General features: G+C 48.6%; 5 protein-coding genes across 5 annotated transcripts; 2 read left to right on the top strand and 3 right to left on the bottom strand.

The window, feature by feature from the left end:
- Positions 1 to 295: 295 nt before the first annotated feature.
- Positions 296 to 1,549, bottom strand: LOC117146933 (beta-1,3-galactosyltransferase brn). The gene has a single exon (XM_033313578.1). The coding sequence runs from the start codon at positions 1,505 to 1,507 to the stop codon at positions 530 to 532; it is 978 nt and encodes a 325-aa protein (XP_033169469.1). The 5' UTR covers positions 1,508 to 1,549; the 3' UTR covers positions 296 to 529.
- An 85-nt stretch (positions 1,550 to 1,634) lies between these two features.
- Positions 1,635 to 2,984, top strand: LOC117146934 (DNA repair protein complementing XP-A cells homolog). The gene is made up of 2 exons (XM_033313579.1): positions 1,635 to 2,032; positions 2,102 to 2,984. Exons 1-2 carry the CDS (start codon positions 1,875 to 1,877, stop codon positions 2,832 to 2,834), a joined length of 891 nt encoding a protein of 296 aa, XP_033169470.1. The 5' UTR covers positions 1,635 to 1,874; the 3' UTR covers positions 2,835 to 2,984.
- Positions 2,985 to 3,119: 135 nt separating this feature from the next.
- Positions 3,120 to 3,536, bottom strand: LOC117147080. The gene has a single exon (XM_033313843.1). The coding sequence runs from the start codon at positions 3,534 to 3,536 to the stop codon at positions 3,120 to 3,122; it is 417 nt and encodes a 138-aa protein (XP_033169734.1).
- Positions 3,537 to 3,719: 183 nt separating this feature from the next.
- On the bottom strand, positions 3,720 to 4,695 carry LOC117146935. The gene has a single exon (XM_033313580.1). It carries the CDS (start codon positions 4,432 to 4,434, stop codon positions 3,811 to 3,813), a length of 624 nt encoding a protein of 207 aa, XP_033169471.1. The 5' UTR covers positions 4,435 to 4,695; the 3' UTR covers positions 3,720 to 3,810.
- A 115-nt stretch (positions 4,696 to 4,810) lies between these two features.
- Positions 4,811 to 7,898, top strand: LOC117146932 (cap-specific mRNA (nucleoside-2'-O-)-methyltransferase 1). The gene is made up of 2 exons (XM_033313577.1): positions 4,811 to 5,821; positions 5,922 to 7,898. Exons 1-2 carry the CDS (start codon positions 5,173 to 5,175, stop codon positions 7,637 to 7,639), a joined length of 2,367 nt encoding a protein of 788 aa, XP_033169468.1. The 5' UTR covers positions 4,811 to 5,172; the 3' UTR covers positions 7,640 to 7,898.
- The last annotated feature ends 3,319 nt before the right edge of the window (positions 7,899 to 11,217 follow it).

The raw sequence follows: 11,217 nt of genomic DNA, 5'->3' as shown, positions 1-11,217 counted from the left end.
GCGCCTTTCTGCTAGCGGAGACACGAACCATCTAGCTGATGCAACAACCATGCATAAGCGTGGCAATTTTAAACTTCGCTGAAATACAGCCACACTGCGAATTTGGCGCATTCTCGCTAGCGGAGACACGAACCCCATATAGCTGATATAACAACCTTGCGTGAGCGCGCCAATTTTAAACTTCGCTGAAATACAATCATTTATTTTAAGTTTTTTATTCGCTTTCCTATGCTAATCAACATTATATTGCATTGAAAGGTATCAGCCCAAACATACGTTATCCGACATTTGCACATAATCTCTATAAATATGAATTGAATCAACTGCTTTATCATTACGCTTACAATTAGAATGAATTACTCTTGCGATCTTGCACTATTAGCACCAGCTGCTTGGTTTAAAGTCTCACTGAACGGTTGAGGTATCATCCACTGCTCCTAATACACTTTATAAGGCTGTTGTTTAGGTGCTGTCTCGTTCGTATATATGTACAATCTGCAGCGCTTTTCAGTGCAGCCTGTTCTTGCTGCTACGCGTAGTTGGCGGATCGGCACTCGTTCCACACCCGCGTCATCTCCTCGGGATCGCCGAACTCATGCGAGGCTATCACCGAACTATAGCTGTCCGGACCCTTGTACGACGGCCGATGGAAGCGGAAGTCGTCGCAGTGCTGAAGGGAAATGCCAGCTTTCAAGGCCACGATGCCCAGGTAGACGTCGTCGAACCGGAAGAGCGGCAGGTGAACGCTGGCAGCATACAACTGGCGCAGTGCCTTCTGGGACAGCATGAACGCGCCGGCGGTCACGTACGGTGGCCACCGATCGAAGGGATATTCCTCCAGCGAAACGTACCACTTGCTGAACTTGTGGCGGAGCGGCGATGTCTGAAACACGTGCCCGGCGAACAGCAACTCCGGCTGGTGGCTCCGACGCCCCCTGCCCAGAAACTTGAGCACGTTCTTGGCCGAAACATAGTAGTCGTCGTCCACGAAAAGATAGAACTCGCTGCGATTGAACTGCTCGCTAGCCCAGCGCATTCCCAGCATAGTTTTCAGCGTGTTGTTAAAGTAGGCGTCCGTGAAGTCCGCCTGCAGAATGTCGCCATGCTCGCGGGACTCCCAAGCCACGTCTTTTTCGCTATCCTCGGCCGTGCCCAGCAGGAACACGCGACGCAGGTGGACGTCTGAGAATCGACCCTCGTAGCCCCAAGTCCGGCGAATGGCCTCCCGCCGCCGCGAATTGCCCACGGCGCTCTTGATGAGCAGCGTGAGCCGCGCAGGCTGGTCAACCGTCACCTCCGCCGTGAACGAGGGCACTCGCAGGTAGGCGAACTTGTCCAGGCCAGAGGATGCGGACCCAGATCCAGTACCATCGTCCAGCGGGTAGTGGAAGTGCCGCTCGAAGTCCAGCTCGTGCAGGTGGGTCAGCAGGCCGCAGTAGTCCACCAGGAGGATGAGGGGCAGCACCAGGAGGCAGCGCAGCAGCAGTTTGCGGTGTTTACTTTGCATGGCGACAAAAATAAAAACAAATCCGCCAGTGTGACCGTGATGCGGCGAAAATACCAAACGCCCATCCATAGTACGGCACATAAATGAAATAACTAAGACTAAAAGCATACAAATTGAGTGCTTACAAATCGAAAAAGTCGTTTTAGAGTTGAATGAGAAGTGTGACATTGATATATTTATATGTACAAAAAAACTCTTTTCACATATTTTAACTTTTCCGCCAATAACAGTTATTTACTCCGCGTAAAAGCTGGCTGCACTGAACAAACAAATTTCCGTGGAATGACAAATCGGCAAAAAGAAGCATTTTATAAACAAACTTTCTGAGAAGTTGCGCGCACAAAAAACTAAAGCTTGTGAAATCGCCATGTCTGCGGAGGTCTCTACCAACGAAGCTGCTCCGCCGGCGGAGAAGAAGTCGAAGCTGACCAATGCCCAAAAGGCGCGGATCGAAAGAAACCAGGCCAAGGCGCAGAAATTGCGGGAGGCCAAGTTGGTTTCGCATCCATTCAAGGAGCTGGCCAGGTAGGCTATCCATTAACCAATACTCCCGAGTGATTATACCTAACCCGTAGTTCGTCCAATTACCGACAGCAACAAGGAGGGCGGCATCCATCCGGAGGCGGCTCTCAGCCAGGGAAGCTCTGTGATCAAGGTGCAGGGCACCAAGTACATAGACTCCGGCGGGGGCTTCCTGCTCGAACAGCCTGTTCTGCCCACGGCCGTGGGGCCAGCGGGCCTCAATAAGTCCGGGGAGGAGGCGCCGCCAATTCTGGACGACGCCATTGCCATACCAGTGCAGTACGAGGAGTGCCTGGAGTGCGGTGACGTGTTCGCCGACTCCTATTTGTTCAACAACTTTGGGCATTCGGTGTGCGACAAGTGCCGGGACAAGGATGAACGCTACGCGCTGATTACCCGCACCGAGGCCAAGGCAGAGTACTTGCTGAAGGACTGCGACTTCGACAAGCGGGAGCCCAAGCTGCGGTATATAAGCCGCAAGAATCCGCACAACGTGCGTTGGGGCGAGATGAAGCTGTATCTGCATCTGCAGATCCACCAGCGCGCCCTGGAGGTCTGGGGCAGCGAAGAGGAGCTGGTGCGCCAGCACGAGGCGCGCGAGGACAAGCGGGAGGAGGGCAAGGCGCGCAAGTACAACAAGAAGATGAAGCAGCTGCGCATGGAGGTGCGCAGCAGCATCTACACCAAGAAGACGCACGAAGTTCACGAGCACGAGTTCGGACCGGACACCTACGATGAGGAGGAGGACACTTACACCCACACCTGCCTCACCTGTCCATACAGCGAGACCTACGAGAAGATGTAGGTCGATGTGCAGAGCACACAGTCGCCTCCTCCAAGCGTCGACAGGATCTGAAGCCATCGAAAACTGAAAACCCTTTTTTTTTGCCACCATCTTAAGTTCCTTACTTTGTAAACTCATGTTACATTAAAAACCTAGTTTAGTGAATTCTAAGTGAATTTTGTAATTGAACTAAAAACACAAATGCGCATGAATCCAGTGCTAAAATGTGATTTGAATTTGGTTTAAAACAACATTCTGGTCCATTTCAGCAACGTCGCGTTGTATATGGCTTCACATTGCGTGGAATTATTTATTCTGCGAATTGGCGAATATCTCAAGACGGCGCTTGTGCAAGCGGTTGATTCCGTTGAACACCACGTCGATGGCCATGTTGGCCAAGTTGAGATCGCTGCCGACGAACATCTCCTCCAGACGATAGAATAACGACTGCAGGCGGCGATACACGTGCTGCATGGGCGTCATATAGGCGGACTCCTCGTCGGATACGCCGGGGTAATCCTTATCAACCGCAAACTCCTGCTTTTTGAAAACGGTTTCCGGTTCCATCTGGAAACGCATCTCATTGACCAACTGCTCAAGCAGTTTAAACTTGTACTCTTTGTTGGGTATATTCCGTATCAACTTTCTTTCAGATTCGATGGTTCCGCGTTCGGGAGTTTCAGCTGGAATCTGATTCAATGTATCATTTGTACGCCCCTCCATGTTGGAGACACACAAGCCGGGATATTTTTGTGCTTTACTGGAATTTTAAGCCAGCTATTTTAAAAGCAGTACAAAAGCAGAAAAATCACAAGATGCGCATTATTTTGGCAGTGCGACCATTTTTGGCCAAGAAACGAGAAGTTTTCTGCACAAGAACCCAAACATTATTAGCAAATTTATTACTTATTGGTAGAGAAACAAATTGAATTTATCTGAAATTTGTTACAATCATAATGCACCGGGAGCTGTTGTGCTTTCCTTGGCGAATGTTAACTTAAGAATATAGACATTCTTGAAGATTGTCCTTCGAATTGTGGCGCCTGTTCAAACGGCGGATGCCATGCAACACCAATTCGAGGGCTTTGTTGCGATCGCCGCTGACGAACATGTTGTCCAGGTAATTGTAGAAGGACTCCAGGCGGAGACCCAAGCGTTCCTTAGGCGGAACCAGATAGCTGTTCAGCTCACTGTAGTTCAAGTCGAGCCGCAACTGCTCCTCGCTGAAGATGGTCCCAGACTCCTTCTCGATACTCATGACCTTGACCAACTTGTTAAGCAACTCAAATTTGTATACCTTCTTGGGTATGTAATCCATATGCTGTAGCTGATCGTGCAACTCCCACTCGGAGAGGCTTGCAAGCTTTGGGGGCTCTGGGGGATTTGGGGGCTTTGCGGCTTCGTTCTCCAATTTCCTCATCATCGAAACCTCGTGCAGAAGACGATAGTCATCGATCAGGGAGCCTCTCTCCAGGCCCAAGGAGACCAGCTCCTCGTCTGTCAGCTCGTCGAGCTTGTAGAGATGCGACAGTTCCTCATCGGTTAGCTTACAAATACCGGAGAACTTTAGTTTTCGCGACAGCGGATTGGGGTTCATTTCATCAACATTCTGCCCGTCCATTTTGGTAGAATATTAATAATTCAATATTCAATCTGGATTTTCAGACCAGGAATTGTAGCCAACCTTGTGAACTATACCGAGCTAGATGTGTTGTAATGACAGAAATGGGTGACTACCCTGTGGAGATCTAGTTCAGAGACTACTTTGACCAAGTATCGTCTGCTCGAACTAGACAGAAAATGACTACCTTTTAAACAGATTTTAATAGCAATGAAAGCTATAATAAATAATAAATTCGGAATAAAATAAATTTCGAATTCCCCGCGGAGAATATATTTGCGGTATATTTAACCACGTTTTTGCTGCGGTATTTATCGCCATTCAGCGTAGGTTCACAAGAACTATGTGTTATCGATAACACGAAGCGTTATTTGTCTGGACTTATCGCACCACCTATCGAATCAGCTGCAGCTGAAAATTAGACCAAAAACTTATTCTAAATGTGCTTAAATCTGAATCACGCTTGACAACGCAGTCTTAGCCATCTAGATGCCCGATCCGGGTGCGCGATCGGAAAACACTGATCTAGCGTAATAAAAAGGCTGTGCACAACGATTCCAAACCGTCGCTCCTCACATATCTTTGTAAACACAAATAAATCGCCACAGAAAGAAAAGTCCCATCCATCCAACTGATATAATTGTTATTGTATATAATCAATTAATACGCTGCACAAACTCGAGCATCGAGCCGCCTAAAATCCCAGAGCACAGATCAGATTCCATCGCGGCCTTCAAAATGGACGAACCTTCGGACGATGAGAACTCGGAGCCTACGCCCAAGAAGATCAAGCGGGAATGGGTGAAGAGCTACTCGAACAAGGCCATGGAGATGATGATGAAGATGGGCTACGAGAATGACAAGGGTTTGGGAAAGAGCAACCAGGGTCGCCTGGAGCCCATCATCGCCGTTCAGCAGGATGGTCGCCGGGGCTTCGGCCTCAAACTGGACACTGTCCAGTCGTCGGCTGGCCAGTGGGATCCTGCCTGCGAGGTGCTCGAGATACCCGAACCGGTGCTTTGGCTCCACAATCCTGCCAGCCGTGCGGAGGCATACACTCTTGATCAGCTGATGGGTCATGTGGTCACCGGTGAGAAGAAGCTGACCCTCGACGGGGAGACACGCTACTGCGATCCGGCCATCCTGCATCACATCCTCAATGCCAAAACCGTATTCGATGATCTCAACGACAACGAGAAACGACGGGCAAGATCCCGATGCAATCCGTTCGAGACGATCCGCAGCTCCATCTTTCTCAACCGCGCCGCCGTTAAGATGGCCAACATCGACTCCATGTGCGACTTCATGTTCACCAATCCCCGCGATCCCGATGGCCAGACGCTGGTGGCTCGCGATGAGCTCCTCTATTTCACGGACATGTGTGCAGGTGAATACATTGCGTTTCGCTTTACTTTCCAAATTTGGATCGTTCTCAATAAACTCGTTTTACACGTAATAACCCTGATCTCCTTTCTGTTGTTACACAGGTCCTGGCGGCTTCTCCGAGTACGTTCTGTACCGGAAATCGTGGGAGGCCAAAGGATTCGGCTTCACGCTTCGTGGCGCTAACGACTTTAAGCTGGAAAAGTTCTTTGCTGCCTCACCGGAGTCCTTTGACACGTTCTACGGCGTTAAGGACGATGGCAACATTTTCGATGAAAGCAACCAGGATTCGCTGAACGAGTATATCCGCATGCATACGCCCCAGGGCGTTCACTTTGCCATGGCCGACGGTGGCTTTTCGGTGGAAGGTCAGAAGAACATCCAGGAGATCCTGTCCAAGCAACTGTATCTCTGTCAGTTCCTTACCGCCCTGAAGATACTGCGGCCGAACGGCAGCTTCGTTTGCAAGTTGTTCGACCTGTTCACACCGTTCAGTGTGGGCCTGGTCTATCTGATGTACCAGTGCTTCCAACAGATTGCCATCATCAAGCCAAACAGCAGCCGTCCGGCAAATTCGGAGCGTTACCTGGTCTGCAAGTACAAACGTTCGGATGCGGAGACGGCGGGCATCATAGCCTATCTGAACACGATCAACCTGATGCTGTCCGATGAATCGCAACTGGACGAAAACGACGTGCTGGAGATCTTTAATGCCAACGAGCTGGCCGAGGACGAGGACTTTTTGCGTTACATTATCGATTCAAATAACGCCATTGGCAAGAAACAGATCGTCGGCCTGCGCAAGATAGCAGCATTCGCCCAGAATCTGGAGCTGAAGGAGACCAAGCAGTCGGAGGTGCGGCAGGAGTGCCTGAAGCGCTGGAAACTTCCGGATAAACTGCGCCAGGCACCGGAGAACAAGCCTACGGACAGGCTGCTCGATGAACTCCTTGCAAATTGGGCGAACGAACGCAGCTGGCTGAGTTTGCCGGCCACCGAAATGAGAGGCGTGGCCAGTCTCAACTCGACCATCAACAACGTTGCGGACTGGTATTTTGTGCCGGTGGGGCGCGAGGAGACGAACATTAATGCATGCAGCCTGTTTTTGTGCAAGTCCCGCGGCAATTTACTGCGCTACACGGAGCACAAGAAGTGGGAGCTGGTGGAGACCGCCTTCGAGGTGCAGCCGCGCTCGATCTTCTTCGGCCAGATTGTGTACGAGTTCTACGGAGAGGGCAGGACCATTCAGCGAATGGCTGCCCTGCACATTATGGATGGTATCTGCCTGGGCGGCATCGATATCCGTAGACGTCCGTACCGCGAGCGCATGAGCATGTGCGATAAGTTTGCCAGGAGTCTAAACAAGCCGTACCGCAAGGAGCGCACTTTTGGAGCGCTGCGCAGCAAGCCCCTCTTTCGCCTGCAGGATATGGGCAGTTTCTTTGCTAACATGCGCCATTATGTGCTAAAGGACAACTCGCAGAGATTCGGAATTGCGCTGGACGACAACAAGTTCTTTGTGCCCGGCGGCATAATGATGTTCTGCGAGCTGACCAAAAATTACGTGTCCGCCCACTCGCGGTCTCGTGGTCAGCTGTACTACTTTAACGTGAGGAATAAGGAGTCGTACTACAGTGATCAGATACCCTTGGAGAAGGCCAACGAGATCTTCGCCTCGTTCCGGTTTAGCTTCTCGTGCCGCCTGCTCTGGAAGTGGACGGACCTGCGCCAGGTGGATGAGCTGGCCACCGAGGACAATCCAAAGATCCTGTTCCGCAGCGACTTCGTCAAGTTCATTGCGGACAAGCTGGGCCACAGCTAGGCCAACACAACTTAGCCATAACTATACATTAATTATACATAAGGATATTTTCTTTCTTATTTCTTTTTTTTTTTTTAACTTCCCCCTCACGCCTAGGATTAATCTAAAAATTTTACACCGGATCCATGCATTTTACTTATTCGACTAAGTATTCGACGATCCGCATGACCTAAATCATATATACAAAATTTCTTTCGACCATCACTACGAACTATTATATATTCATAGAGCATCATACATGCGTATGAGCACACACGTATATGAAACTGTTTTATTTTCCAAAGGATCTTTCATTTCGAACGGGTTCTTCTTGGCTCTTCTAATAGTAGGAATTCAAATTTCGAACATTTCCGATTCCACTTGAGCCAGTTTATATGTGGGTTCGCATTGAACGGACCCACACTATTATACATTTTAAGATATATTTAATTAAGAAAAAATATGATTGATATGGGGTCAACTCGTCCCTTGCGTTACGAAGTTGAATATTTTTCGGAAATCTTCAATGGCCCACCATCGCCGCCACCTCGCTTCCCTGGGTGTTGTCAGCGGCAGAAAGTTGCATTCGCAGGTCCTTGCAGCTTAATTAATCACCCGGTAAATGGCCGTAGAGCGGACTTCTGGGGACCTGGGCGTACGGACTCCGTACTCTTTACAGTCGAACAAAAAAGCAAATTGCTGGCCGTACTTGTGCGATTCACGCCACACAGCACAGTTACACATAGGCGAAAGGGAGGATGGGTGCTGGCGATGGTGAGGGGCACAGGACTCCAGGGGTCAGGGGCCAGTCAAATGCCACTGACATGCGCCAGTAATTAACGTCCCATTTTGGGTTAGATTACCCATGAATAATTGCGCCTGTCGCACAGCGAGAAAAGCCGAAACCAATGTCGATATAAAATTAATTGAATATACATACATAAAAATGATAAATATAGATCGAAATATGTATGTTTTGATTTCCATAATGTGCGATTTGCTTCCTTTCCAAGTGAATTTAATGTGGTAATTTTTCGCTGTCCATGGCATCTATCTGATGGTTAGGTGCAACAGCATTGGAGCAATGGAATCCGATCGAGGCGAAGATTGGGTTTATTTGGAACTGGAACTGGAATGGGGTGGCACGGATTGGGTGCGCAACTGCACCAGATTGATGATGGTCGGCTTAGGATGGCCAGCTCCCCTCCCCATCCCATCATCCTTACTGGCCGTAAGCCCATGCCTGACCTCATCCCACCCCGTTCGTCTTCCATGCGAGGAGTGAGTGTTTTGGAGACTGAAAACTTTGCTAATTGCTTTTTGGCCACGGCTACGATGACGATGACGATGGCCTCGAACTACGTATACATATATATATATATCCGGCAACGGGCCACAGTTACAGCATCCGAAAAATAGTAGTTATCCATTTGCAGTTTAGCTGACTCGCACACTGGACCTTAGGCTATCAAAAACCAAATGAAATTGGCATGCACATTAAAGTTCGAAATATATAATATATAGCGTGCATTCTTATACTCGAAAGAAGCCATAAAATGATAGGTTGCAGTTTTTATAATATTTGCATAGTGCTTGGAAATGAGGAAAAGCCATGGAATTCGGTTGTCAGCCAGTGTAGTTGGTCATGCCACGTCCAGAAAATCTGCTGTTTTTGTTGTGCACTTAATTGTGCTTTTTTGGCTGGGCCTACGTTTGTCGACTCAGCAGAGAATTAATTACACACACTCCACTCCATGCCCTCCACTCCATGCCACTCCACTCCACTCCACTGGCGATCCATTGCGATCCGCACCATGCCGCCTGGACATTTCATAGTTTCGCACTGTGCGCTTTATAAATTTTGCACTTGGCCTGCTGCGAGCGTCTTCAGTTGTCAAAACAAATTTTTGCAACTGAGCCATTCATTTGTTACGCAACCCCGGAGACCTTATCCATGCCGGGCCAACGAAAATCCCCGGAGGCCAGCACATGAGACCTGGGTTAGGGATTCTGGATGCGGGTTTCGTCACTGACCGCTGCTGCCCAAATGCAAATGTCATTTTGTGGTCGTTCGAATGAATAAACGAAATTAAATGCAAAGAATTGGGCAGCCGAAAAGAGTTTGACTGGCAGGCAAGAGTCCAAGTAAGGACTCTGGGTTAACAAAAGGATCTCGGGGACTTCAGCCCCGCACTCCGGTCAGCCATGTGGGACCTCTACTGATTGACAGGCACCGGAATCGAACCGGAAGTCGGCTATTGAATCGATATGAAAGATTACCGCACCCTCTGCCGTCTGGTCAACCGAAGTCGTGGCTTGGACAAAAAAAAAGAAAAATATATAATCAGACAAATGGAACCGGGAAGTGATGTTATTCTTACGAACATGACACTCACTTCTGTTCCAAGGAAGGGGAAGAATTGTTTTGGTCGCAATTTGTTTACTGGTTGATCAGCGCCATTGTCAGCAATTTGATGGGAACTAGAAATTGCAGAGAGCTTCTAAATGCTTTTTAAATTACTAAGGTATTGAGATTCGATATTTCTCCTCTTTTTTTTTTTGAGGATTTGTTCTTATACAACTCAAGTACCCTAATTTCCCGCAGCTGAGATACTTCGACCGCGTTGATTGAGGTCATTTGCCAGCGTAAACGTGTGAGTCGCTTCGAATTAAGAGTCCTTCGCCTGCCAGGACATAGAAGCCAAAGTGGTTGGGTCGTGCCGAGCACACATTCGATTAGCAGAGGCCCGAAACTCGATGAGTTTTATTAGTAAATAATGGCAAATCATTTGCCAGTTGACACTCGCTGAATGGCCAAGAGGCTGGAGGTGGTCGCAGGACATCTGCGGAGAGGGGGTGGATTGCTAAAGGTCCTTAGACTCGTAAGGGAATGTCACTGGCAGGGCAGAGTCAAGAAGCAGGATGCGTGGTCCTGCTAATGAGCAACATTAATGAGTGCTATTTTTCATTGAAAGGACAATCAGCGTGTGTGTGTCTCTGTGCGTGTACGTGTGATGGGCTGAGTGGGTGTGTGTGTGTGTGATTGTGTGTGTGTGGATGCTCTTTCTCAAGTCCCCTGGGTATTTAAGCGGCCAAAATGCCACAAAGACGGCAATGACAGCAGGTGCCTCGCATACACATACGCACACCCACTACCACATGGGCACACACACTCACGCACGCACAGGAAGCTGATGTCAGGACCCCATGAAAATTTAATACGAATGGAAAAGAAAGCAAAGAATTTGTAATTAAATTAACCATTTGCTGGCTACACTCACCCCACCTGCCCATCCTCTTCGTCGTCGTCGCCTTTGTTTTTATGCTGCTTTAAATTAAATATTTTTGCCTTTTTGAGTGAGTCCCTTCCGGGATGATGTGGTTCCGGCGTTGAGTGGGTCAGCGGAAACCTCAACAATTTCCACAGACTCAATCAGTTCCTTGTCCAGCTCCTTTTATGGCACTAAAAAAGAAAATTGCAATGAGTATTTGTTAATAAAATTGCACCTATTCTGAAGGAGATTATGCAATGCAGAAATCATATCCAATTTTTATAAAGGTACATATATTGTGGTAAATACCCTAGAAACAACACTGAT

This window comes from Drosophila mauritiana, chromosome X (assembly GCF_004382145.1).
Source record: "Drosophila mauritiana strain mau12 chromosome X, ASM438214v1, whole genome shotgun sequence".
Classification (NCBI taxonomy): Eukaryota; Metazoa; Arthropoda; class Insecta; order Diptera; family Drosophilidae; genus Drosophila; species Drosophila mauritiana.
This window is presented reverse-complemented; position numbering and strand designations above follow the sequence as displayed.

Excerpts from the sequence above, each read along its gene's own strand:
- LOC117146933 (XM_033313578.1), bottom strand. The coding sequence starts at position 1,507 with ATGCAAAGTAAACACCGCAAACTGCTGCTGCGCTGCCTCCTGGTGCTG.
- LOC117146934 (XM_033313579.1), top strand. The coding sequence starts at position 1,875 with ATGTCTGCGGAGGTCTCTACCAACGAAGCTGCTCCGCCGGCGGAGAAG. Across the intron at positions 2,033-2,101 it reads CCATTCAAGGAGCTGGCCAG|CAACAAGGAGGGCGGCATCC; the intron begins GTAGGCTATCCA and ends AATTACCGACAG.
- LOC117147080 (XM_033313843.1), bottom strand. The coding sequence starts at position 3,536 with ATGGAGGGGCGTACAAATGATACATTGAATCAGATTCCAGCTGAAACT.
- LOC117146935 (XM_033313580.1), bottom strand. The coding sequence starts at position 4,434 with ATGGACGGGCAGAATGTTGATGAAATGAACCCCAATCCGCTGTCGCGA.
- LOC117146932 (XM_033313577.1), top strand. The coding sequence starts at position 5,173 with ATGGACGAACCTTCGGACGATGAGAACTCGGAGCCTACGCCCAAGAAG. Across the intron at positions 5,822-5,921 it reads TTTCACGGACATGTGTGCAG|GTCCTGGCGGCTTCTCCGAG; the intron begins GTGAATACATTG and ends GTTGTTACACAG.